At 32.8% G+C, this 27,093-nt stretch overlaps 3 protein-coding genes across 7 annotated transcripts; 2 read left to right on the forward strand and 1 right to left on the reverse strand.

Moving 5' to 3' along the window:
- The first annotated feature begins 1,002 nt into the window (after positions 1-1,002).
- LOC112801256 (long chain acyl-CoA synthetase 6, peroxisomal) lies at positions 1,003-7,989 on the forward strand. Of its 2 annotated transcripts, none has more exons than XM_025843891.3 (23): positions 1,003-1,571; positions 2,401-2,461; positions 2,567-2,644; positions 2,795-2,866; positions 2,975-3,056; positions 3,147-3,252; positions 3,348-3,424; positions 3,541-3,585; positions 3,663-3,749; positions 4,107-4,196; positions 4,318-4,397; positions 4,505-4,598; positions 4,728-4,816; positions 4,910-4,998; positions 5,242-5,371; positions 5,488-5,606; positions 5,774-5,897; positions 5,987-6,073; positions 6,300-6,403; positions 6,506-6,591; positions 7,148-7,234; positions 7,333-7,419; positions 7,529-7,989. In XM_025843891.3, the coding sequence occupies exons 1-23, from the start codon at positions 1,454-1,456 to the stop codon at positions 7,622-7,624; spliced, it is 2,088 nt and encodes a 695-aa protein (XP_025699676.1). In that variant the 5' UTR covers positions 1,003-1,453; the 3' UTR covers positions 7,625-7,989. The 2 variants fall into 2 exon arrangements, with proteins under 2 accessions (XP_025699676.1, XP_029154163.1); XM_029298330.2 differs by having other exon boundaries at positions 1,210-1,571; positions 2,803-2,866.
- Positions 7,990-9,990: 2,001 nt separating this feature from the next.
- On the forward strand, positions 9,991-17,967 carry LOC112801257 (chloride channel protein CLC-d). 4 transcript variants are annotated; one of them, XM_029298332.2, is made up of 22 exons: positions 9,991-10,561; positions 10,711-10,783; positions 11,556-11,777; positions 11,885-11,931; positions 12,020-12,118; positions 12,467-12,630; positions 12,735-12,875; positions 12,966-13,036; positions 13,137-13,216; positions 13,411-13,560; positions 14,253-14,312; positions 14,392-14,466; positions 14,685-14,836; positions 15,108-15,243; positions 15,634-15,765; positions 15,975-16,052; positions 16,140-16,195; positions 16,303-16,389; positions 16,475-16,631; positions 16,732-16,833; positions 16,920-16,966; positions 17,415-17,967. In XM_029298332.2, exons 1-22 carry the CDS (start codon positions 10,379-10,381, stop codon positions 17,440-17,442), a joined length of 2,340 nt encoding a protein of 779 aa, XP_029154165.1. In that variant the 5' UTR covers positions 9,991-10,378; the 3' UTR covers positions 17,443-17,967. The 4 variants fall into 4 exon arrangements, with proteins under 4 accessions (XP_029154165.1, XP_025699678.1, XP_029154164.1 ...); XM_025843893.3 differs by having other exon boundaries at positions 17,538-17,967; XM_029298331.2 differs by having other exon boundaries at positions 16,920-16,961.
- Positions 17,968-18,757: 790 nt separating this feature from the next.
- On the reverse strand, positions 18,758-19,654 carry LOC112801258 (mavicyanin). The gene is made up of 2 exons (XM_025843895.3): positions 19,373-19,654; positions 18,758-19,290 (listed from the first exon to the last, which is right to left on the reverse strand). The coding sequence occupies exons 1-2, from the start codon at positions 19,545-19,547 to the stop codon at positions 18,893-18,895; spliced, it is 573 nt and encodes a 190-aa protein (XP_025699680.1). The 5' UTR covers positions 19,548-19,654; the 3' UTR covers positions 18,758-18,892.
- Between the last annotated feature and the right edge of the window lie 7,439 nt (positions 19,655-27,093).

The raw sequence follows: 27,093 nt of genomic DNA on the forward strand, positions 1-27,093 counted from the left end.
ATATTTAAATTTGTTGCATTTACTAAATTTTACTATTTGCAAACTGGCCCTTGAATTTTTGACTATTTTCATTTATTCTTTGGTCCATCAAGATCCAGGTTATACTTTCTTCATCTAAGAAAGCTCCCAGTTTTGTATATATAGGTAGCATTATTTTCTATGTTTTAATATAAAGAATGTACGCAATTAAATTATTCTTTGAGCTTGTTTGATGAAGTTCTAATAATAATTTTTTTTCAAATTATATTTTTTAAAATAATTAAAAAAAGTAAAAATAATTTTATATTTAAATATCTTATACAAAAGATTTTTTTATCTATCAATTATATTTGGATACAATAATATAAAAATATTTTGCTTATTTATTTATTATATGAATTTTTTTAAAAAAAATCTTTTTAAAAAAGATGTAAATGATAATTTTTTTAAAAATGTGTTTTTTTTTAAAATTTTTTTAGTGTTTTTATTTTTAATTTTTTTATTATTAAAAATTTATTAAATACGTTAAAAATAACAAAAAAATATTTTTTTTTCATTAAAAAAATTATTTTGTATTTTCTATCAACTTAATGAATAATGACATTCCAACTAACACTATTTTTTTTTTATCCTTTTGTCTATTTCAAGTTTTATTACTTATATTAATATAAAGCATGAAGAATGATGAATGATTTGGAAATCAAAGGAAGTGGTAGCAGAAACATAGGCCATCTACTGAAGTATTTAATGCACAACATGAAAGTGTCTCCGGATCCCATGAAGCAATCTCGTGTCTGTGAGGCAACTCACGCCATGACAAGAAGGACGGAGACATATTCACTTGTATTTTTTCTGCATATGCCATTGCCGGCAGATATTTTTAGACTTTGGAATTAGCTTTAAACATGACCATTTTATCTCGTTTCCGATCAATACAAAATGTCACAGTCACGGACGCAGACATTAACAAAAAGAGAAAAAAATAAATTGAATAATAATAGTGTGTTGATCTTCTCCTCATCCAATATGAAAAAGAGCTATGCAAGAATTAAAAATTACTTAGCAAAAAGGAAGGAATATCTTTCTAGGCTTTTAGAAATTAGAAAAGTTCAAGAGCTTATAATTCGTATTAATTGTCACGGGAAAGTGACTGACGACATATTCATCAATCCAATCCACCTAATAATAAAGTATTAATAAAAAAATAATGTGAAAATGCATGTTCGAAATAGGACGCAATCATCATCTTAACCATATCCGGATCATTATTCCAAAAAAAAAAATCCGGATCATCAGTATCCTCGCTTTGCGTGCCACGCTCCTTACATTTCTATCATTTTCTTTTCCATTATATAGTTTTTATTCATTTTTCTGAGGAAAAAAAACGCAATAAGAAGAAGGAAAAAAAAAAGAAAAAAAAATAGAGTCGTTCTCTTCTCCTTTGTGTCTAAGCTGAGTTTAAGCTTTCGCGTTAATGGATTCAGCTCCTGCTCAACGTCGTCTCAAAGCCATCCACGGTCACCTAGTCTCCGCCGCGGATTCTCCCACCGCCCACCTCTGTCAGAACCCCACCGCCGGCGAGTTCTTCTCTGGTACAACCCTTCTCTCGCTCTCTCTGTCTTTCTCTATGAGTTTCTCTTTGTGATGATTGTTGCAGTGGAAAATTAGTTGCGGCCAAGGGTAGTGCAAAACTATAAATGGGAGATCCAGCTCTGAATTATTTTTTATCATTTATTTCTCCTTTATTGATGAATATGATTTGCGCTTCTTCATTGAATACACAGAGAATATGGGCAATTCAGTGTGTTGTTGACTTGGTCTTGCTGGCTTCAGTGGGATTTTTTTTTCTTTCTTTCCAGAAATATTTTCGGTGAAATGACAATTCACTGTTTAGTGATACTAGAAATTGGTAGAGTTCTGAATTCTGTTTGGAATTCTGGTGTACCTCTGTATTATAGCTTATTTATGATTTTGAATCTGATTTCCTGCTTGGTGTTGTTAATGAACCAAATAGTCAAAGAAGATAATGAATAGTATTGCACATTTTTCTCCGTCTATGTTTCTTCTGAACTTTATTTGGATCCATTACCTTCTGTTGGTGACAATCACAGGAGCCAATACTCGAATTGCTAACCACTTGCTGTCATTTATTAACTGTATGAACTATGACTTGAGGCAGGGCAGAGCTGACTAATTATATGATCATTGTTGCTTTGATCATGTTACTCAAAGTGGATTACATTAATAATACTGATCTTTGTAGGACTTTTGTCAGAACTATGAAACTTTTATATCCATTTCTTCAAATTAGTCTTTCATTTGCATGGCTTGTTAGTGTTATTATACTATCTTGCTATGCTACTATGTTCTTTGTCAACCATATTGTTAATGTTACTAGTTCTAATCTTTACTTGGGAGCAGAACAGGGGTACAGTGTTGTATTACCAGAGAAATTGCGGACAGGAAAGTGGAATGTGTATAGGTATACCCCTTCCAATGCACTTGGTCTACTTTAATCTAAATCATTCTGAACCATTATTCAGATTCTTTTTATTCTCTTTTCTTTTGTTTTCTATTTGGGGTGCAGATCCTCACGTTCTCCTCTCAAGCTAGTGAGCAGATTCCCTGATCATCCTGAAATTGGTACACTGCATGATAATTTCGTGTGAGAATTACTCCTTTTTTTTTCCTCTGCAAATTTCAATTTCAACTCCATTTGCTGGATGAGTGCTACTAATGGACAATACTTTAAGGGGAATATGTGTTTGTATGCCTAAGACATTGATTTATATTTTATCGAAATGTTCAATCATAGGCGTTCAGTTGACACTTTTCGAGACTATAAGTATCTGGGAACCCGAAACCGTGTTGATGGAACAGTTGGGGAGTAAGCAGCTCAATTATTTATCCATTATGCTTTCTTGTCCTTCCTTTCTTTTATAATAAAACTTATTTATGAACTTCTCATCATTTCCACTCTTATTCCATTGTCAAGGTACAAGTGGATGACTTTTGGAGAAGCAGGTACTGCACGGTCAGCTATAGGCTCTGGTTTGATTTATTATGGAATTCCAAAGGTTAATTCTATAATATAGTCATGAACCTCAATTATTTATTTCAATACTTGGCATATATTATTACCTAACCACTGGTACGTGCATTTCCAGGGAGCTTGCGTTGGCATATACTTTATTAATAGACCGGAGTGGCTCATTGTTGACCATGCTTGCGCTGCATATTCATACATATCAGTGCCTTTATATGATACTCTTGGTTTGTTGATTCTATCTATTAGGCAGCATTATTTCTTTCATAATGACCTTGGATTAATCTTCATATATAACAGCAATGAATTTTTTGCTCGATAGGTCCTGATGCTGTCAGGTATATTGTTAATCATGCTGCTGTGCAAGTAATATTTTGTGTGTCTCAAACATTAAATTCGGTATGTATTGTGACCTTCAACTTAGTAAAGTATGTGTTTTCTGCTGTGCTTGTCAATTGTATTTTACCATAAGTTTTCTCTTGTGAAACTTAAGTATTTGTCACCCCACCTTGCAGTTGCTGAGCTTCTTGTCAGAGATTCCAAGTGTACGACTAATTGTGGTAGGTATTATATACGATTAATTTTTCTGTTAAATTAAATCTGCATTGTTTATCCATGATGATCAATTATTATGCAGGTAGTTGGAGGCATCGATGGTCATATTCCATCACTTCCATCATCAACTGGAGTTCAGGTTGTAACATATTCAAATCTACTAAATCAGGTAACTTTTTTTTTTTTTGGGTCCAAGAATATGATTATCTAGAGTTAATACTTCGTCGTCTACTATTTGCTTCTATGGAGTAATTAGGAAGTGTCACTTATGTTCTGGTCTTGCTTTCTCTCTTTCAATTTACCTACCCACCACACAATCCTTTTCTTTTTATTATTTTTTATTTTATAAAAGAAACACAAAATATTTCTTTTTACTATTTTTTCGTTGCACTAACATGGTGATTGTAGTTTCTTACCACCATCTGTAGTTGCTAATGATTTATAATTTTATTTATTCAAGAAGCATCATTTATGATTTCATTGCTAAGTACTTGTTACCACTTGCCTTTTTCTGCCTTGGATGTAGGGAAGCAGTAATCTTCAGCCCTTTAGTCCACCAAAACCTGATGATGTTGCAACTATTTGCTATACAAGTGGTACAACTGGAACCCCAAAGGTGAGTAGATTCTTGCCAAATTACTATTTTTTGTTTATGGTAGATGTGTGCATGAAATGCTTTCCTGGTCACTTTATAGAACATTCTTCATTTATCTTTCTGCTAAACGGATTCTCTTCAGGGGGCTGTCTTGACCCATGCAAACTTCATTGCAAATGTTGCTGGGACCACTATGGATGAAAAATTTGGCCCTTCTGATGTGTGAGTTCATTTTGAATGCCTACCTCATATTGTACAGTAGTTATTGTCATATTTTGGCTCATAAAATATTCTAAATGTTCTTGCTCTGGATTCCTTTTTATTTTCAGTTATATATCATATCTCCCTTTAGCACACATTTATGAGCGGACAAACCAAGTCATGATAGTACATTTTGGCATTGCAGTGGGATTCTACCAGGGGGTATGAATCTTGAACAAATTCCCTGCCTTTCATTTTGCTTATGTTTTACCGACTTATTCGCACTACATTAGCCAACTTTCTTTTTTTCTTTTCCGCTCATTACCTGACTCACGTATCTGTATCATGCAGGATAATTTGAAACTAATGGATGATCTAGCTGCTCTCAGGCCTACTATCTTCTGCAGTGTCCCTCGGTTGTATAATAGAATATATGCTGGGTAGAGTATCAAACTGTAGTTTTTAAACTGTTCACAGGCTTTTGGTGTATTCATTGTGACTTAATGATATTCACTTGAACGGTTTTGCTGTAGTATTCTTAATGCTGTTAAAACATCTGGTGTTCTGAGGGAGAGGCTATTTAATGCTGCATATAATGCTAAAAGGCAAGCATTATTGAATGGTAAAGTTCATTATGTAAACCTTATTTTGTATAGTATGCATTTATATAGTTATTTTTCCTCATGTGTTTATTATATTACGTAATTGATTCCCATCATGTTCTTAAGATTGATCCTAATAATTCGTCCCTCTCTCGAACTGAACCCCTGGAAGCAGATGTCTTATGGGTCTTTATTTGTGTAGCCGTTTTTGTTCTACTGAGAGGTGGGGAAAAAACCTTACTTTCAAATTCCATCTGTTTCAGGTAAGAACCCTTCTCCAATGTGGGACAGATTAGTTTTCAACAAGATAAAGGCAAAGCTTGGAGGACGAGTTCGCCTTATGGTATCGGGTGCCTCACCTTTATCACCTGATATCATGGAGTTTCTAAAGATGTAAGTTCTTGTATAAAATCGGTATGCATTGCTACAGAGGATTATCCTTCATTTCTTTTATTTTTATCATTTAAAAAAAATTCCTAGTCCAATGGTCTTTCACAACTACTTCACAGTTGCTTTGGTGGTCGGGTGACTGAAGGATATGGAATGACTGAGACTTCTTGTGTTATAAGCTGCATTGATGAAGGCGACAACCTTGGTGGTCATGTTGGATCTCCCAATCCAGCCTGTGGTGAGTAAATGATGAGCTTCATGATTGGGATTTGAGCACCGCTCCCTGCCCACTGCCAGTTCAAAAGAATAAAAATTGAAGTCATCTAGTTCATAAATGTTAAGTTTATGTTGGCTGTTGCTTGAAGTGCCATGCCAAGTGCTGAGAGTTTGTTCTTTTTGTTTCAGAGGTAAAACTCGTGGATGTGCCAGAAATGAACTATACATCTGATGATCAGCCCTATCCACGTGGTGAAATTTGTGTTAGGGGTCCAATTATTTTTCAAGGTTATTACAAAGATGAAGCTCAGACGTAACTCCCTTTCCTGTTCTGTGGTTCTTATGAGTCGAATTTTATTTATTCTATCTGAAAGATACCTCATATTGGATCAAATTGATCAGGAGGGAAGTCATTGATGAAGAGGGGTGGCTCCATACTGGAGATATTGGGACATGGTTACCTGGAGGTCGTCTCAAAATTATTGATAGGTGAGGTATTATCATTCCAGGCATAATGGGTAAATTTATGTGCTGACCTGTTAAATTCCTTGGCACAAGTATTCTCTGTTCTATAAGTAGGCTTCAATAATAATCTTGGTGCCAACATGCTATCTTCAGTTTTTGTCCAATATGTCCTAAAATTGGCAACTCTTTCCTGATTTATATTTGTCAAGTTTGTTAACCATGCAAATCAAAACCTTGCATTTCTATGTAGGAAGAAGAATATCTTTAAGTTGGCACAAGGCGAGTACATTGCACCAGAGAAGATTGAAAACGTATATGTCAAATGCAAGTTTGTTGCTCAGTGCTTTGTATATGGTAGGGGAATTGTCATACAAATTCGACAAGCACACATGCGTAGTCCTCTTTTGCTGTCTTATTTTCTCCTTTCCTTCACGATGCTTCTTTTTCCTTTTGTAGGTGATAGCCTAAACTCTTCTTTGGTAGCTGTTGTCGCGGTGGATCCTGATGTATTGAAAGCATGGGCTGCTTCGGAAGGCATCACGGTACTTTAATCTTTTCCTAGAAAACGAACTTTCGATATCTGAACTTTGAAGAGGAATTGATAACCCTGTTTTGCATGCATTGTGCAATTTTTCACAGTTCATGAATCATGCTGGCTGTTGACTGTGTTCTTGTCCTCTATTTAGCAAGCTGTTAATGTTATAGTTGCGAGACCAAGCACAGTTATTCAGTTTGAGAATTGAATCTTATGAGATGGATGGATATTTTCTTTCGCAGATATCATATGTAGCAGATAAAACCTCTTCAGTGACTTCCTCTTGATATCCCCTCTCTCAAAACCATGCAACTAACTATACTTTTCTAAGGTTTAAAATTTGGGATGGTTATTATGCCCGTGCCTATCCTTGTATAGGGAGGCCTTATTTTTCTGAAAAAATGGTAGTTAATGCTATGTTGCCAGCGTGTGTTGTTTTGAGAACAAGAAGCAAGGATCCTTCCATGAAATTTACTATAGTTCCTTTTAATTTTTGTATCACTGCATGCTGATTTTAAAATGCAATATCTTATGATAATGTGGTTTTATTGGCTTGGTTGCAGTATAATGATATATCACAACTTTGTAATGATCCAAGAGCGAGGGCTGCTGTCTTGGCGGACATGGATGCTGTCGGACAAGAAGCTCAAGTATGTTACTAAATGTTTTGTTAAGGTTACGTTACTTGTTTAATACACCCCATTGTTAATAATATTAAATATTACTATCTTAATTTGATGCCTTTCAGCTTAGAGGTTTTGAATTTGTAAAAGCTGTGACTTTGGTGCCTGAACCATTCACAATGGAGAACGATCTGCTGACTCCTACATTCAAGGCAAGTGTTGAAGTCTCTGAGATTTCCTGATTGTCATTTCAGCAAGCTTCAAACATTTTGTTTGTGACAATAAATGATGCCTAACTAACTTGCCTCTGAATTTTCTCAGATTAAGAGACCTCAAGCGAAGGAGTACTTTGCAAAAGCAATATCTGATATGTACAGTGAGCTCTCCAAAACTGATCCTAATCAGAAGACATTGTGATGCTGAAGGCCCTATAGTAGACAAAAGAAGACGCATCATCAAGTGGCCCTCATCAGAAGCTTCCTCAAGCATTACCCTCATAAAAATATCGTATCTTGGAGGATGACATTTTAGACGCATCTTATAAGAAAGATCCCAAGGATACTTCTGTACTGGTATCGTCTCAAATAATAATGCCTAAATCAGATGAACATTCATAGTTTTCTTTTTGTCCTTTTCTTTTGATAAATGAACATTCATAGTATTCACTCTATCCATCTAGTGGAATATACAAATGGAACAAGGCTTAATTGTTGATGTATTTACTTACTGTTCTTTCGGCATTATTATTTTTTACAATAAGATATTAAGATGCGTTATTTTTATTTTTTATTTTTTGCCGCGATTCCTCATCAGTCATCACTATTCATTTCATTTGATTCCATAGCGACAGTTTAGATTTGAGAATTCCCGAAAAATACTTAATAGCCAGTGAGAGTGAACTCAAGTCCACTGAGCTAGGCGAATGAAACTTGGTCCTGAAATGCCGGGGTTCGAACATTTTTGGCTTGTGTGGGCCAGTTATAATTAAGATGCATCACAAAATGGCTATTCTTGGTTTAGAAAAATATTATTTATACATCAAATATGCTTTAACACTTGCATAAAAATATAATTTTTTTGTTGTTTACAAGTATTTTTTAGTTTGATAGTCTAAAAATTAATTCGTTACAGGTATGAATTATATAAGAGAGGATTTAAACTTTTGACATTTGTTTATGCAAACAAGTGAATTGATCACTCGATCAATTTAAGTTGATTTATATAAAAATATAGTTGTTATTAGTTAATTATGTATTTGAATTCTTTTAATCAACAAATAAAGAGAATCCGTTTGTCTATTAAGAAGATATGACTATTATAAAAGAGGTAGACGTAGCTTGAATTGTTCAAGCTCCTTGCTCACTCTAAAACCATCGACTACTTCTGTTAAAATTATCTTCGAACCACTGTTATTTTCAAGTTGTTATTCAGGATGTGACTTCAACTTACCACGCCCTTAAACGAAAAAGATCATAAAATTGTTTGTGCGCAAGATCGCTGCCTTAAATTCCTCATGTCCACCAAAAACTAAGGGTGTGTTTGGCACGTTCAAAGAGAAGAAATAAATTTAGATATCTTGAAAGCTGTAATTTTTGGTTTGGCAAATTATTTATTCATGAACGCAAAAGTGATTTTGCATTCAAAACCACATTTTCAAGAAGCAACAATTTTAAGCTTCTGCGTTTCACCAACGGGTTTTTAGCCATCAATACTCAATCTTTATTTATCTTTTACCAAGTTTATCCTTTATGCATACTATTATATTATTTATATTATTTTTGTTTATATGAACTATCTTTTTCTATTATTTACTAATTTTTTATTAATTATTTATTTGATATTATACACTTTTATAATTATAATTTTTTTGTATTATTTTTATTTTTTTAATATAATATATTGATCCTATTAAGAAAATAAATTAAACAAAAAATTAATTGTAAATAATAATAATAAAAAATTATAACATACTAAAAAAGAGTACTAAGAATACTAAAAATATACTATATAAAAAATATCATAAATTTTTTTTTGATTTATTTTAATTACTACCAAAATAAATATTTAATTTTTTTATTATTTTTAGTACTCTCTAAAATTTATATTTTGTTAGTTTTAATTAAAAGTATATTTTGCCAATTTTTATATATTATTTTTATTTTAGTGTATAAATATTAATGTTATTATAGAATTAATTAATAAGATCTATTTAAATATCTAAATTAAAATAATATACAAAAATTATTTAAGTTGATGTCTATTTTAGTAATTTTGTATCTAAAAGTGATTTTGAACAGTGTAATCCAAACAACATTTATTTTACTATAATCCATTTTGATATAAATATTGTCAAACATAAATCACTTAACACAAACTTACTTTTCATCAAAATCAAGTTTGCAAAATCAATTTTATTCAAACTCCCGTGTGCAAACTGTAATCCAAACTCACACTAAAAAGTTCAACTGTAACGTGTCACCTCTATTAGCCAACCAAAATATTAATAGTAAAAAGCAATTTAATTAATGAATATTAATAAGTTGATTAAAAAAAGGATTTTTTTAATTTTTCAATAGCTAGTGGACTTGAGATTAGTTCCGCAGCTCGTGTTGTTTTCGGCAGGTAAGTCCACGTAAGATCTCACATGACTTGCAAGTCATGATCCCCTACACCGTCACCCTACAGCTACCTCAACAGCGATCAAGATCTATCCGTTGATCTAACTGACTTTTGTGTCTGATTCGGATGAAGCCAATAAGTTGGAAAATCCATAACGTAGGCTTGCGCCTATTATAAACTATGTCTACACCTTTTTCCTCTTTGCGACTTTGCCTCTAAATCGATTTGCTTGGAAACAACGTTGGTAGGGGAATGATTTCGCGTTGCACAGTAAACAGAGCATCATCGAAACGCGAAAACGACGCAACAGCATAGGGAAGAGAGAGTCGTTTTAGATTATACCACACTGTGCTGGTGGTTGGTTCCCTGCATTGATTTGATTTGCAATTGCTGCGGAGTTTTGAAACCAAGCTGATCCGTGCGAGGAAGGTTCTTCTGATGCGATTGAATCTGGAACTTGCAGGCTTATGCCATTCAGGTTTTGAGATTGTAGGTTTTTCAGACTGAGGGAGACAAAAGGAAAAGGGTTTCGCTTCCGAATTCCAATTGACGATGCTGTCCAATCATTTTCAAAACGGCGTCGAAACGGTGAGGCACGCTTGGTCGCGGATCCCAAACTCCGAAGAATCACAGTTCGTCGACGACGCCGTTGGGCTTGTGAGGAAAAGCGATGGAAGCAGCGTTGAGAGCCTTGACTATGAAGTCATAGAAAATTTTGCTTATCGAGAAGAACAGGTTTTTTTAAAATATATTATCTTTTTTAATGATAAGAATAATTTTCCATGTGGATTCTGAATTTTATTTTACTTTTGTTTTAGTTTGGTTTAATTATTGTTGCTCAAATTATAACGGGATGATGTTGGGCTATGCTTCGAGATTTGTAGGCGCGCAGAGGGAAGCTGTACGTGAGTTATTTGCTGGTGGTGAAATGGCTTTTCGCCTTGCTCATTGGCATTGGTACTTCTCTCTTGAATAATGATAGTGCTTCGCTTTACCTAGTTACCGGAAATGGCAAATTTTTGTTTCTTTTAGGGAAGGTCCCCTTTTTTTTGGGGTGCTATAGGTAGCGGAATTAATTTTGTGATTATAGTTATCCCATGCTCAGGAAATTATTATTTCATGGGTAGGATATGGAGTGGCGGGGAGACTGGCTAAATTTCCAGTTCTTGATCACTTCATGTTGGATCTGTTGGTTCTTTTGAGGCTTCACAACTAATATTTCGATAATTTAATTTCCTTCTATTAGGTAGTGTCTTTCCATGATAGGCAAGCCAGCATTTGAAGTAATTGCATGAAATTGTTATTCACTGAGAGGTTGGGGTAGGGATAAGGCACGGGCATGAATCTTTGAGCTTTTAGATTATTTGAACTCAATAGAACTTCTTTTTTAAAGGTGGTTCAAATCTATTGATTAAAGTGTTAACAAGGTAAGGCCTAAACAAAATAAATTGAAGTATGTGAAAATGACTCCACCATAGGAGACCATATAATACTTTCAATACGATTCTATCCTTGCTCAAATTATTTAATGGTGCTAGTTCCCCTGTCTCTTGTTCATTTTATTCAGTTGCAATTGTTTACTTTGATACAGATTCAAGGCTAAATTTTCAGTTTAACCAAACCCATTTACTTTGAGTCATGCCCCATGTTTTTCTAATGCTAATCTCATAGCTCTTTTTCTGAAGTTTGTTTCTTGACAAAAAATGTCTTCCCATTTTATTGCTTGCAGGCACTGGTCTTGCTGCTGTTTTCATCAACTTGTCTGTTGAAAATTTTGCTGGCTGGAAATTCTCATTGACATTTAGTATAATTCAGAAGTCATACATTGCTGGCTTTCTCCTATATGCCCTGATAAACTTGGTTTTGGTGTTTTCCTCTGTATATATTGTCACACAGTTTGCACCAGCTGCTGCTGGATCTGGTATTCCCGAAATCAAGGGTTACTTAAATGGTGAGTTAGACTTTTCAACTGTTTCTGGGGTTATTGTGTTGAAATTTTTTCCAGCTTGCGCAAAAAACCTTCATATGCTGATAGTGTGGATGCTGAATAATGTTCAGGGGTTGATATTCATGGGATTCTTCTTCTGAGAACTTTGATTGGAAAGGTCAGAGGGCTGCATTGATTATTTTTCTTTTTTAAGTTTTAGAAATACATAGCTGTTTATTAAATGCAAGGATTCTTCTTATGTTCAGATATTTGGCAGCATTGGATCAGTGGGAGGAGGCCTTGCTTTAGGTAAAGAGGGTCCTCTTGTCCATACTGGTGCTTGTATTGCTTCTTTGCTTGGACAAGTAAGTATGTACTACTCAGTATATGGTAGTATCTAAATGGTATGTTAAAAGTACAATATGCGCATAGAATGTGTTAGATCTTTCAGTATGTCCTTTCAATGCTTTGTTTCCCTTAAATAAAGAGGCTAAAATGTGGTGGCAACACCACATAAAGTGTCCATTGTATTTTAACTGACCATTTAAATGAACCTTGCTTTATAATTTATCAACACTTGCACAATACATTACCTGAATTATCCTCTGTGCTTCTGTGCATTACTTTTTTAAGACTAGTTGTGTGATTTTCACTGAATATGTATTTTATATGGAAGAAACTGATATAATCTGTTGGTGTCATGTCTTGAGTAGGGTGGTTCCACTAAGTATCATATAAATTCAAGATGGTTTCAAGTATTCAGAAGTGATCGAGATCGACGAGATCTGGTAACCTGTGGGTGTGCAGCAGGAGTTGCTGCTGCATTTAGAGCTCCTGTTGGTGGTGTATTGTTTGCATTGGAAGAGGTTACATCTTGGTAAGGAATTCTTAGTGACATGGCTCTTTTCATTAGAAGGGGAAATGTGGTAAATCATTCATCATATATATTTTTGTTTTGATTTTTTTCCTATGCTCTTGAAGGTGGAGGAGTCAACTTATGTGGCGTGTCTTCTTCACTTCTGCTATTGTTGCTGTTGTAGTGCGAACTGCAATGGGATGGTGTAAGAATGGAAATTGCGGACATTTTGGGTCTGGCGGATTCATAATATGGGATATATCAGAGTAAAGATCTGTGCTTTCACCTTTTTCACTGCCAGTTGAGCATTAAGGTTTTATTTTTGTCCTCTTCCCTTGACTGGTTTTTTTTTTTAGTGGTCAAGAGGATTATTCCTTTGCAGAGCTATTGCCAATGGCTATTATTGGGGTTATTGGAGGCCTACTAGGTAGGAGTTTTCACCTTTGTTTTGCACTTCAATGTATCATGAATTTTTTACATTTGGTTGGCTTTGGTACACCTGTTAACTTATTGTCAATAATTTGCAGGAGCTTTATTTAACCAGCTTACACTTTATATTTCTAGTTGGCGTCGAAACCACCTTCACAAAAAAGGGAGCCGAGTCAAGGCATGTTGTTTTTTATACAATTGATTTGTCTGTATCTGCTTCCTTGTAGTAAGGACAACAAAAGAATGGAAGAACTGTACTGAAGAAAGAAAGTGATTATTATTGATATTTTGTTGTTTATCATGCTAGTGGTACCTTTATCTTCTCACTTGTCTTCTTATTTTTGTTTGCTCCTTCCTTCTCCTGCACTGCAGATTATTGAAGCATGCCTTGTCTCCCTTTTAACGTCAATTATTTCATTTTGCTTGCCACTTCTAAGAGAATGTAGTCCATGCCCAGAATCTGATCCTACTTCTGGTATTGAATGCCCACGTCCTCCTGGAATGTATGGGAATTATGTAAATGTAAGACGGTTGAATTTATATGATGTTCATCATTGTTAGTCTTATTCAATTTTCTCATTTTTTATTTATTTTTATTTTTATTTTTTGGTTTCAGCTTGATCTTTATTTTTTTTTTTTGTGTTTTCATACTTTAGTACTACTTAATGACAGTTGAAACAAGGGTGTCGGATGAAATCAACAATGAAGCATCTTGTTTTTGTTTCAATTGTGAAAATGTTTGCCTGATTTGGTATTCTTTTGAGAAATGTACTGTTTTTATTAGATGGAATATAAGAAATTAAAATTAAGGTTACAGTTGTCCTATACAGCCTAAACAGAATGTTTTTGAGAAATATACTGTTTTCATTGCTTTTTCCAAAGGCCTTCACTCCTCAAGAGATTCTTATATAGGCACAAGCTTAATGTCATATTTTTTTCTTGACACAAGCTTAATGTCATTTTTGGATACACATAAAAGTTGATAAGACTCATGAATGACCAGATTATCTTAAGTGGGAACCACTGTGTGTGCGACTAAAATAAGGCTTTAAAACTTGGGTCTATGCAGGAATCTCTATTCTGGCTCGTTTTACCTCCATTTTGAAATATGACGTTCTTCTTAATTTAGTTCCGTTCTAAAGATAATATAGGTTGTACTCCTGGACTTAATTACTTTTGGAGATTCCATTTAATTTATGCCCTTTTTTTGGCAGTTCTTTTGTAGCAGTGACAAGGAGTATAATGATCTTGCGACTATTTTCTTCAATACACAGGTTTTGAATGAACTGGGAATCATAATTTGCTTTTTCATTTATTGTTATATTATATTAAGTTACTTCTCTATTGCTTCAGGATGATGCCATCAGGAATTTGTTCAGTGCGAAAACAATACATGAGTACAGTTCCCAAAGTCTGTTAACCTTTTTGGTATTGCACTCTTGCTTACTGGGTTGGACTTTAAATGCATTTGCCTTTATATTGAGATATTTTCTATTTTTTTATTCAATAGAGTTCTTGGATACATGTATGTGGCCCTATATGGTTTATAGGAATTCTTATTGATTTATCTTCATGCACCAATATTGAATAGAGTTGCCACTTGGTGCACTTGATTATATACCAATTATTTTCTCTGTATGTGGCAGGTTATGTTTTATACTTTAGCAGTGTTGACGTTTGGTACTGCTGTGCCAGCCGGTCAATTTGTCCCTGGTATAATGATAGGATCAACTTATGGACGTCTTGTTGGCATGTTTGTTGTAAAATATTACAAAAAGCTCAACATTGAAGAGGGAACGTGAGTGTCTTTCTTGACATTCCTTTAAAGTCATGGTCAAAAAGATATATACTTCTTCCATAGTTATATTTTTTGAAGCCTTTTGTTTCTTGATAAAAGGGATTATTATTATTAAAAGAGAAGGATAATACTAAGACCATTGAGGACAAGAAACAAAAAATATCAAAAGAGCCAAGCTTTCTAATCCCTACTATACTGAATGATTTTCTTTTTCTATATGTGGAATCCCCATTTCCCCTGTAATGTTCATCTGATACTTTCTTATGTTCAGGTATGCTTTGCTGGGAGCTGCATCTTTTCTTGGTGGTTCAATGCGGATGACAGTGTCTCTTTGTGTCATTATGGTTGAAATAACAAATAACCTGAAACTTTTGCCCCTTATTATGCTTGTTCTTCTTATATCGAAGGTATGCAGATCAGGACTTTCCTGTACAAAGAAAGTCACTTCAAAATGCACTAAGGCCCAGTTTGGGTAACCAACTTAATTAAGCTCCTTTTGATAAAATAACACAAACAATAAATGACTCTGTTGAAAGTAACTTATAAATAAGTTATTTTGTGTTTGAATTTTTAACTCTAAAAGTGTTTATTTTATAGAAATGTGATGAAAAGTAGAAGTATTACGAGAGAAGTCATTTTTTTTAACTTCTTTATAAGCTCCTAAATAGCTTCTTAGAAAGTTGCAATTTAATTTTGAAAATTGCACCAGACATTAATACTACTACTTTTCATAAGTCAAAAGTTAAAAAAAGTTACTTCTAAAGTTTCCAAACAAGCTCTAAGTTCTTCCCTTACAGGCTGTGGGTGATGCTTTTAATGAGGGTCTATATGAAGAGCAGGCAAGATTAAGGGGCATTCCATTACTGGAATCAAGGCCTAAATATGAGATGCGGAACATGACAGCAAGGGAGGCCTGTGGAAGTGGAAGGGTGAGTGAACTTTCAAATTATTTAACAAATTGCATGTCCTTTATTAGTTGTCCAAGTATTGTTTTTTGTTTATTATTTGTTTTTTGGTGTGTCATTCTTGTGATGTGCAACTTGCCAAAATTGATGCTACCACTGGTTAAACTATATGTTTCACATGCTTTATTCTTTTGATACTTTGGCTTTTGACTCTGTAAATCTGTCTATTGAAGGTGATCTCGTTACCTCGGGTAGTTAAGGTTTCAGACGTAGTTTCCATTCTACGGAGCAACAAACACAATGGTTTTCCAGTATGTACATCTCTTATATCTATCCCTTCTATTGATAAATATTCCTTGCATTTTCATAGTTGTAGTTATACTTAAAATTATGCCCAGGTGATTGATCACACAAGAAGTGGAGAATCACTTGTTATTGGATTAGTACTTCGGAGGTGAGCATGTACACAATATAGTTTTCTGAAGAATTCTTATACTTTGATGTCTCGAAAGCTTGAATTCACTTGGAAACTAAGCTTCTATGTCCCTGTCTTCTGTCTAGTCATTTGTTGGTAATCCTTCAGTCAAAGGTTGATTTCCAGCACAGCCCTTTACCCTCTGATCCCAGAGGTGGGGACAGGTCAATAAGGTAAGGCTTGATGAGGTATTTTTATATTTGGACTTTTTCATCTGTATTCTATAATGATGATAATTGTCGACTCTCTAACTTCCAGGCATGATTCTCATGAATTTGCTAAGCCTGTTTCTAGTAAGGGGATATGTATCGACGATATACATCTAAGTCCAGATGACTTGGAAATGTACATAGATCTTGCTCCATTTTTGAATCCCTCACCATACATTGTCCCTGAAGACATGTCTTTGACAAAGGTGTGCAGTTTAAAATCCTTAAAAGATTTTTTTTTCATTTTTTATTTTCTGTTATCCTTTTTTGTTGTCAGATAATTATGATCTCCTGCTTATGACACAGGTGTACAATCTTTTCCGCCAACTTGGTTTGAGACATTTGTTTGTTGTTCCTCGACCATCTCGTGTGCTTGGTTTGATAACCAGAAAAGATTTGATGATCGAGGTAATCTTTTTTAATAACTGTTAAATTTAACATCTGTTGGACCTCCTGTTATTTATTATTAGGCTTGTTACTTTGAAACTGTGCAGGACACGGAAAATGTGAATACATTAGAGCTTCAGTCAACTAGTGTAAGGTCTCTGATGCTTTACTCCTTACTCATTTGGCACTCTATTCATCTTTTTAATAAATTTAAATATAATATTTTGAGTAGCCATATTCCTTTATACTCTAAAAGCAGTTTGAGTTTTTCTTTGTAGTTGAATGCCACGGTGCCATAAAAGTATTGCTGGCTCTTGGCAAACTTTTGGTCTAATATTTAAGTTGCTATCTGTCTGTCAAGGTTTGCACTGCAATGCAACTTGTCTGACTACCATAATTCCGACACTTGGTGATTATTGCTTTGAGTGTTCCCATTTGAGCATAAATAGTTTTTAGGTTGAGTTAATTACAACGAGCTTTGTGCTGCTCGGCTTACACAGTTTATCCAGTTGTAGATCCATTATTGGATGATTTAGAGTTTAGATAGATGAAGAACTTCATTGTGCATTTTCATCCTCTGGTGTCATTTTTCATCTCTGCAGTACAATCTGTTCCAACGTGGTGCCTTAGCAAAGCAAATTGCTTATCTATCTTGCAAGGATTTACATACTTACTCCAATAAATTCAGTTAAGTAGATTGTCTCTTCATGATTTTCTCCTCACAGAAATCGGCATCATAATAAAAGACCGACGACAAGGAATTCAGATGTGGAGCGCCCTTTGCTCAATGGTCTTCTTATTGGTTCAGAATAATCAAGATTGTCTCTTCTGCGCAGATTGGTCCTTTCTGCCACCAATTTTCCGGGAAGATCATTATTTATTGTATTTTTTCTTCTTCAAATAGATTAGATAACCCAGAATTGTGTATATTATTAACTAGGGATACCGGTTAGAGTATTCGTTAGATTTGTTAAAATTGATGCTGATAATGAGGGGTTAGTGTATACTTGCTAGTTTTTCGGGTTCTCTTTACCAGTACCAAAAAATAGTTAAAATGTTAGCTGAGTTTAGCATGGTCCATTAGAATGTGTGGAATATCTTCCATTATTTACTTAAGTAGAGGTTTTTCCATTTTAATGAATCACTTTTATTTTATATTCCCCCTCATTTATTTATTTTTTTTCTATCGTTCTAAAGGCATTTGAGCTTGAAGACCTCGGATTTGAGTGTGTTCAGGAATGAGTGGAGATGCATGAAATAAATAGCTTTCGTGTAATTTTTGTTTTTGATAGGTGTTGAAACCTTAAACCTTTAAAGTGAACTTTAAAGAAAAGTACTACATTTTATGCCATCATTCTAAATTATTGTCGCTTCCAAGTATTGTGAGACACAAATCATAACTACAATAAATATACAACTATCATCTGCATAGCACGCTCGCCTATGTTACTGAGCCCCGCCACCTTTTGTGGCGTTCCATCGCCATTAGCCGTAATTGTTTGTAGCTTTGTACCAAAATCCCAAAGGCTAGGCGAATAGTCGTCCTTGTCTTGCGAATATATACGTACGAAATTTTGGACGGATGAAACGCATTAGAGTAAAGACTAAAGAGAATTCCAATTTAAATATAAGATATGTATATAGTTATTTCAAGCTAGTCTCATATACTCATCCAAATCTATGATCTTGTAAATGAAAAAGAAATTATAAAAAAAAAAGAAGAAGAAAAAGTAGATGTGATTGAGAAGGTTTACAAGGTTGCCTAAGTTCTAAGCTATGCTTAATCATAATGAGCTTTGAGAAAGGAGGAAAACTTGTTCCTACAGGAAAACCCCAACCAAATGATTAAAAGAGACCCCACAGACGAACTCCAACAATAACTAAAAAGACACTTGACTGGTTAATAACAAATATTTTAGATGTATACCAAAACGTAAATAAAATATTCGCATAATGTCTAATTTAGTAATAAATTTTTAGTATAATTTTTTAAAAAAACAAATTAGTGAACAAAAAAACATAAGAAACAAGGAGGCTTGGCTTGATGAGTTGCATGCATACTAAGGAAATGCAAACGAAGCTAAGCGGTAGTATATCCAGCAATGAGTAGGAGGGCTGAAACCAAGAAAGGAACAAGTCCTGTTTTTGTCGTTGAGGGTGCTGCTTGGCTTGGAGCAGGTGCCGGTGCAACTGGAACTGAATACGCGAATGCCGAAGATGATGACGGTGCCGGTGCCGGTGCCTGTGATGCGGCTTGTTGTGTGACATTATTAGGCCTGTGGACGTTGATGTCAACCTTCTGTCCAGCTTGGCAGTGGCCGGGGACTCCGCAGATGAAGAAGTGGTGTCCGTATTTTGTAATCTTGATGGAATCATTCCCGCTTGCATAGCTCTCCAATGGAGCTGACGTGTTGCATGTTCTGTACATTGCGTGCGTCACCCTCATCACGTTGTGGAACTCCTCATTGTATTCAAATACTGTACACAAAAACAAAGCAAAGTTAAATGAAAAAGTGGCAGCACTATCCACTATGCATGGAAGATGGAAACACAGACTTACTGATAGTGTCACCGACATGGAAGGTCTTGGGAGAAGCCCAGGAATTGTAATCAACGTTGCCAATGATAGTCCATCCTGCTGAGTCTCCAACCTTATACACTGCTCCATGTGATCCGCTCTGCAAACCTGACATCACTATTAACAAAACTATAACTCTCTCCATCATCATCGCCATTCAATTTGCACCACGCTTATCACTTAATTTCCTGTGATATGTGTGTGTAATGTCCACTCCTCTCTTCTCTTCTCTCTCGCCTTTATATACTCTTTTTACTACCCATCTTAATAATATATTTTAATTTCAATTTTGTTTTTATCTTATCTTATATTGCTATTTTAGATGTAAATAGTTTATCTACAATATCCATTTTCATAAGCTTCGTATTGTTTCCTTTTTATTTAAGAAATACTAGTGAATCATATCTTTTATCTTTCACATCTTATATAATTTTTAAAAAGTAGTTGTCTTTTTCTTCTTATTATTTTCTGGAAGAAGAAAAAATATATATTCTTAAATTAAGATATATCGAATAAATAAGAACTTTATGATTGAAATAATGATAAATTCACTTCAGATAAGGAAGTTACATAAATAAATTTGGTAATGTTAGAAAAAACAAACTAGAGGTTGTCTTATTTAATATTTATTAATTACTATATTAATTATTGATAATAATTAATAAATATTAAATAAAATAAATTTTAGTTAATTTTAATTAATTTTTTTTGTTATTAAATATTTTTTAATGAAATTGATAAGAATGTTCCAGTAACAACAATCATTCGTACATGAGGGATTATTTTAGGAGGAAAAGATTTATGGTTATCAAAAGATTAGCTATAAATTAAAAGGAATTCCTTTTATATATGTAACGAATAATAATAATTCTAAAAAAAAGAATAGATACCCTAATAAATTAAAGTAAGATTACCATTAAATTTGACTTTTGTAATTTTGTGTAACAACAACCAATTTAGAGAAGTGAATAGTGATACGACAAATTAAATAAAGATAACCACATTTAGATTTAAAACTTTTCTGAAAATTTCTAACTTATATTATCTTATTATTTTTTGTTGTAAGTTTATCTTTTTGTTTATTTTTATCTAACGAGCTAGTATCTTCTTCTTCTGATCTAATAATAATACTGATAATTTCCCTTCATAATAGACCAACATATATAATCCACAGTTAAATCTAGGTTTCACCAACAACAAGAACATCTTTATTAGCTGTAACAATGTAACATCATGAATGAAAAGGCCAATAAAATTGGTGGTCCCGCATTCTTTTTGCAATTATTTGGTTTGATGAGATCATACTTTTTATATTTATACATTACAAAAAGAGGTGACTCACGTACAGATTCAAAAAGCATAGAGATATAGAAAAAGATAAAAATGTTGTTTTTTTTTTCTTTTCCTTTCTTTTTTGTCCTTTCTTGTGTTTAGTATTTACTCAATATTTCTTCACCTTTTGAATTTGTACGTGAATCATCACCTAATATAATAGGTCACTTAAAAAAAGATAAAATATTAAAAATTAAACATAAAAAATAAAAACACAAAAATAAATGTTTTTATATTTTATTTAATAATAAATTAAATATAAGATAAAATAAATAATATAAATTCAATTTATTTTTATCTTTTTAATAAAAATTTTAAAATAAAAATAAAATAATAAAAAATATAATTAAAAAAATTAATAATAATAATAAATAAATTATATTTTTTGCGAAATGCTTTTGTGTCTCTTTTAAAAATATAAAATATATTAATTTAATATATTAAAACACAATATTTTATTTATATTTTATCTATTAAATATAATTTTAAAAACATTTTAAATGCACCGACAAAAAATTAATTATTTTAACCGTTGATTTTAATTAATATATATTATATATTTTTTATAATTTAAATTAATAGTTAAAACAACCGGTACTTCCAGTGCATTTAAATGTTTCCTATAATTTTATGTCTATATATTTATATTTCAGTGTCTTATAAACAAAGCCTTAGTTCTTGTCTTTAGTGAGTTCAGTGACAGTTGGATGGCGGTATTCGGTCGAAGACAAATTTTTCATTTTTGTTTAATAAATTCTGTTTTACTATAGATACTATTTTCTAATCAAAATCTTATCATATTATTATGTAGATAATAAATCCGATGTACCAAAATAAATAATATAATTCAGTAAAGCGGATTATAAAAGCTGGCTCATAAATATTAGGCCTATTTTGACAAATACTGAGGAAAGCATATTTGTGAAAGATAGGTTAATCTAAGAGAAAATGACGGATGCCTAAAATTCAAATTAAATGCTGATACGAGAAATATCATAAAGTCATCAAAATTTTGTGTTTTTATCATCGATTAATTATTATTAATATTTAAAAATATGAATTAAAAATATATTATTAATTTAATAAACTAAAAAAATTGAGATTAATAGTCAAATTCATTTTTAAAATATCACTAATTTTTTAAATTAGTAATCAAAATATTTTTTTAATCATATTAATCTTTAAAAAATAAAATATAAGTTAAAATTAGTCTTTCCATTAGTTAAATGATGATGTTTTACGTTAAATACCATATGACATGATGACATGACAGATTAATGTTACATGTTACAAAATAATTGATTGACATATTAGGTCAGCAATACCTAACATGTAGAGGTGTCAAAAATTCCCAGAAAGCGGAGATCCCTGCGGGAACCGCCGGGGGTTCCCGATGACAGGAAATTTTTCCTGTGAGAACGGAGATAGAGGACAAAATTCCCCTGAAACAGATGCGGAGACCCGAGCGTGGATTCCCGTCCCCGTCCCCGTATTTCCCACAATCTCCGAATATATTAAATTACTTAAATATTCTTAAGAATTTAGTTTCACACACACACACCCGTATTTCCCACACACACACACACACAGAAAAGTGAAAACCCTAACTTCTCTTCCCAATTCCCACATAGAGGCATAGAGCGCCGCATTCCAACTCCCTCACCCTGCTCCAGTGCTCCTCGCGAAACCCTTCCTCTCTGCGCCCTTCCTCTGCGTTCTCTCCCTCGTCCCAGTCAGCCACCTCCGACCACCATCGTCACGGCACCGTCCCGTGCGCCATTTTTCGTTCGCCCTCTTCCGTGTCGTTTGTCGCTCTTCTCTTCACCGGCGTTTCTGACCTCTTCGGCCATTTCTGTCTTATCCCTGGTAAGATTCACTACTCTCTCCTTTTCTTCTTGTATTTTGGCATTTCACTTTAGGTTTTTATTTTTTTCATGAATTTGATAGTGATTTTGATTTTTTGAAGTTGGTGGCTGTTATTTTTGTTAATGAATGTTTTCTTCTATGAATTTCTGATAATTGGTGGCTGTTTTAAGCAAGATTAAAGCAATCTCATTAGGATTCATAATTTCATATCTCCTAACAGCATACAAGTATATTACTGCAATAAACATTTCTGCTTAAATTCTAAATTGAAACATTTTCTAGTTATATCGCTTACATAATTAATATGCTTATATTAATGGTTATGTAATTATTATGCCTGTTATTTAGAATGATGGCTTGGTGGCCATAACTTCGCCTCTAATATCTTTGATTGGTGTTTTGAAATAATCTAAAGCTAGCTAGCTAGATAGATAATGACATGATAAAATGTATATGAATGGTGATGAAAGTGAGGTATGGTTAATTTAGCACTCAATGGAGAAAACTGGCATCTTATAATAGCCTCTCCTTTCATTAGAAAATTGATGCGGATTGAAAGCACCATTCTAGTGTACCATTCAAGTGTGTAATTTAGTGCACCATTCCAAACATCATTCTAATTTAGTGTTTATGTGAGGGTAAAGCAAATTAGCAAATCTATGATTGGCATTTCAATTATCTAATGCTTTCCTCGTATGCATGCTTTTTGGATCTTATTCTGAGTTGATTCTGTGTTTTAGTGTTTATGTATTGAATTTTAATTTAGTGTTTCTGTATTAAATCTTACTGTATAGGATGGATAGTTTAAACTCGACTCCAATTGAAAATAATAATGAGACAGAACCAACTCAAGATCATGAGATTCAAGCAATTGAAGCACATGTCCAAGGAACACAAGAAGAAGGATAAGAAAAAATGCAAGAGGGATGGCAAGAAGTTAGCCAAAGTGTGCAAAATAATTCTAACAAAAAAGGATTAACTTCTGAGGCTTGGAAACATTTTATGAGGGAGCAAATAGATGAAAAGTGGAAGGCAATATGTAAATATTACGAAAGAAATATTGGAGGTGACACGAAGCAAGGAACTAAGCACTTGCATGATCACATTAGAATTTGTCCAATTCGTACTGTTAGGGGACCAAAGCAATCAATATTAAAAACAGTGCAGCAATCATCAAGTTCGACAGGAATGGAAAGGCCAACGAATTCACTTTTGGTTGAAAACTTCACATTTAGTCAAGAGGGAGCACGACGAGTACTCACAAGATGGGTTATTAGGGACGAACGCCGTATGTCGTTTGTTGAGCAACAGGATTTTCATGAGTTTATGGTTGAGACTCAACATTTGTTCAAATTTTATACAAGAAATACACTGAGAAGTGATGTTGTGAAGATGTATGAAGCTGAAAAGGCAATGCTTCTAAAATTGTTGGGAAAAAATTCAAGCCGCATTGTGATATCTACTGATATGTGGAGTGCTGATTGTCAAAACAAATGCTATATGGCGATTACAGCTCACTTTATTGATGATGATTAGAACTTGCAAAATCGACTTGTAAGGTATTATTTATGCTTTTAGCATCTTTTAAATATTTGAATTTTTAATGTCATGATTATTTATTATATTTACATTACTCTAGGTTTGCATATGTGCCTGCACCCATACTGTTGAAGTTCTTAGTGATGCTTTGGTGAATTTCTTGTATGATTGGAATATAGATAAATATTTGAATTTTTAATGTCATGATTATTTATTATATTTACATTACTTTAGGTTTGCATATGTGCCTGCACCCCATACTGTTGAAGTTCTTAGTGATGCTTTGGTGAATTTCTTGTATGATTGAAATATAGATAGAAAATTATCAACTTTAACGGTTGATAATTGTAGTACAAATGATGCCATGATTCATCTTGTGCTTGATAAGATTTTCCCGTCTAACTTTGTTAAGAGAGGGGAATTTTTTACATGCGTTGTTGTGCTCACATTGTGAATTTGATTGTGAAAGATGGCATGAATGCAATATATGGTTCTATTGAAAAAATCAGAAATGGTATTTCATTTTGGGTTACAACACCGAAGAGGGAAGAAAAATTTAAAGAGACTTGTAGGCAATTAAATATTAATTATAGGAGAAAGCTTGCACTTGATTGTAGAACTTGATGAAATTCAACTTATCTAATGCTTGCTTCTGCTTTGCCATATAGAGAAATTTTTGAGCATTTAAGACACCGTGAATCTCTGTATAAAGTTGTACCATCTGATGATGAGTGAAAAATGACAAATGAACTTGTTGATAAATTAGAAGTCTTTTATAGTGTGACTGAATTATTCTCTGTCACTTTATATCTAACGACAAATTTATACTTTCCCAAGGTGTGTGAAATGAGATTGACATTGAATGAGTGGTTGTTTAGTCCTAATGAGATGATTCATAGAATGGCAACAAATATGATTAGTAAGTTTGAAAAGTTTTGGGATCAAATTAATGAAGTCATGGCTGTGGGAGCTATCTTAGACTCTAGGTATAAGATGAAGTTATTGAAATTTTTTTCCGTAAAATATATAGATCTCAAAGTGAGAATCATCTGAGCAAGGTAAAGAAAATAATGGAAGAATTAATATGTGAATATCAACTTAAGGCAAGGGTTAAAAGAAGAGCAACAAATGATGATAGTTCAGATTTTACTTTGAATGTTGGACATGATGAAGGATCTTTAAAGAGAAAATTTAACTCTATCTACTTGCAATTTGTGGAAGATACATCTGAAGACTGTGTTGCAAAAACTGAGTTGGATTTCTATTTAGAAGAGAGTGTTATGGTAGATAAAACAAATTTGAAAAAATTTGACATTTTGGGCTACTAAAAAAATATTTGAGTGAAATATCCTACTTTACAAAAGATTGCAAGAAATTTTTTAACCATTCCCATTTCTACTGTTGCCTCAGAGTCTGTTTTTAGCACTGGTGGTCGAGTTATACATCCACATCGCAATAAATTGGATTGTGAACTTGTTGAGGCGTTAATTTACACTCAGCATTAGATACACTCTTCAGATAAAAGTACTAATAACTCAAATTTTATTTCCTATTAAAGTTCAATTTCATGTTCAATTTAACTCTCGTGAATTGTTGGTTGATATAATATAGGTAAATCAGGGTCGAAATTTTCAATTCTTTGGGACTATGTGATGGATATGGAGATTTAAGAGTTTAGGTAATTATTTTTTTATTATGTCAAATTCTTATTAAATATATGATATTCTTGTTTATAATTTATGTTAACATATTCATGTTTGTGTTGTATTTTAACAGAGAACATGAAGTTGTTTGTTGGAAGTTGAAGACTTTATTTTATGACTTTTTTTAACGATAGAAGTATTTTAAAATTTCATTTTATGAACTATGATAACTTTATTTTATATTTCTTTACTTATAAGTTGTAATCTTGGATAAAATATGTATGTTTGTGTGTTGTTTTGACATTTTGTGGTATTTTTTTATGTTTTTTTAAATTTTTTATGATAATTTTCATATAAATGTTCAATATAAGCAGATGGAGAATGGAGACCCACGGAAAACATGAAAAATGGAGATGGGGGGCAATTATCCCCCATGGCGGGGAATGGGGTGGGGACAGGGAGAAAATATGAGGGCGAGGACGGGGAGCAGGGAGGCATCCCCCGCTCCCGCCCCGCCCCATTGACATCCCTACTAACATGTCACATGCCACTTGATATATAAAAAAGTTATTTATAATCAAAATAATCTCTGAAAATTTAAATGTAAGTCATTTTTATCCCTAAAATTTTAAAAGTTAATCAAATTAGTATAATTTTTAATTTTTTATAATATTAAATTTAAAATATTTTTTATAATACTAAATTTAATATCATTTTTAGACTTTAATAAATAAAATTTTCTTTACACAAAATAATAAAAATAATTAAATTATTATAAAATTATTTTGTTATTTATATTTTAAAATTTTATATTTTTAAATTATAATTTTTTTATTTAAACGAATTTATCAAATTATTGTTGATTATATATTTAAAAATTTAATATTTTAAATATAACTAAATAATATAATAAATATTTTAAAATTTAAATCTTTTAAATTTTTTAAAATTATAATTTTTATTATTGTTTAATTTATATGGTAGAACTCAATAATTGAAAAATTGATTTGTGGAATCACTTGTTGAATCTTAATATTTTAATATAATTTTTTAAAATAACTACTATATTTATTTAGTAAAATCTAAAAGATTAAAATATTTAAGATAACTATTATATTTATTTAGTGAAATCCAAAATATTAAAACTAGATATTTTAAAACTAGTTATATACTGTTACAGTCCAGCTATACATTCAAGTGTTTTTGGCTACCAAGTTGGCTTAAACTCAACAAAAACTACTTTCATCAAACCAGTGTGTATCACACACGCGTTTCAATAATATAACTTCTTCGTCTTCGTCTTCTCTTTCTATTTCTCCATTT

This window comes from Arachis hypogaea, chromosome 5, assembly GCF_003086295.3.
Source record: "Arachis hypogaea cultivar Tifrunner chromosome 5, arahy.Tifrunner.gnm2.J5K5, whole genome shotgun sequence".
NCBI classification, from domain to species: domain Eukaryota; kingdom Viridiplantae; phylum Streptophyta; class Magnoliopsida; order Fabales; family Fabaceae; genus Arachis; species Arachis hypogaea.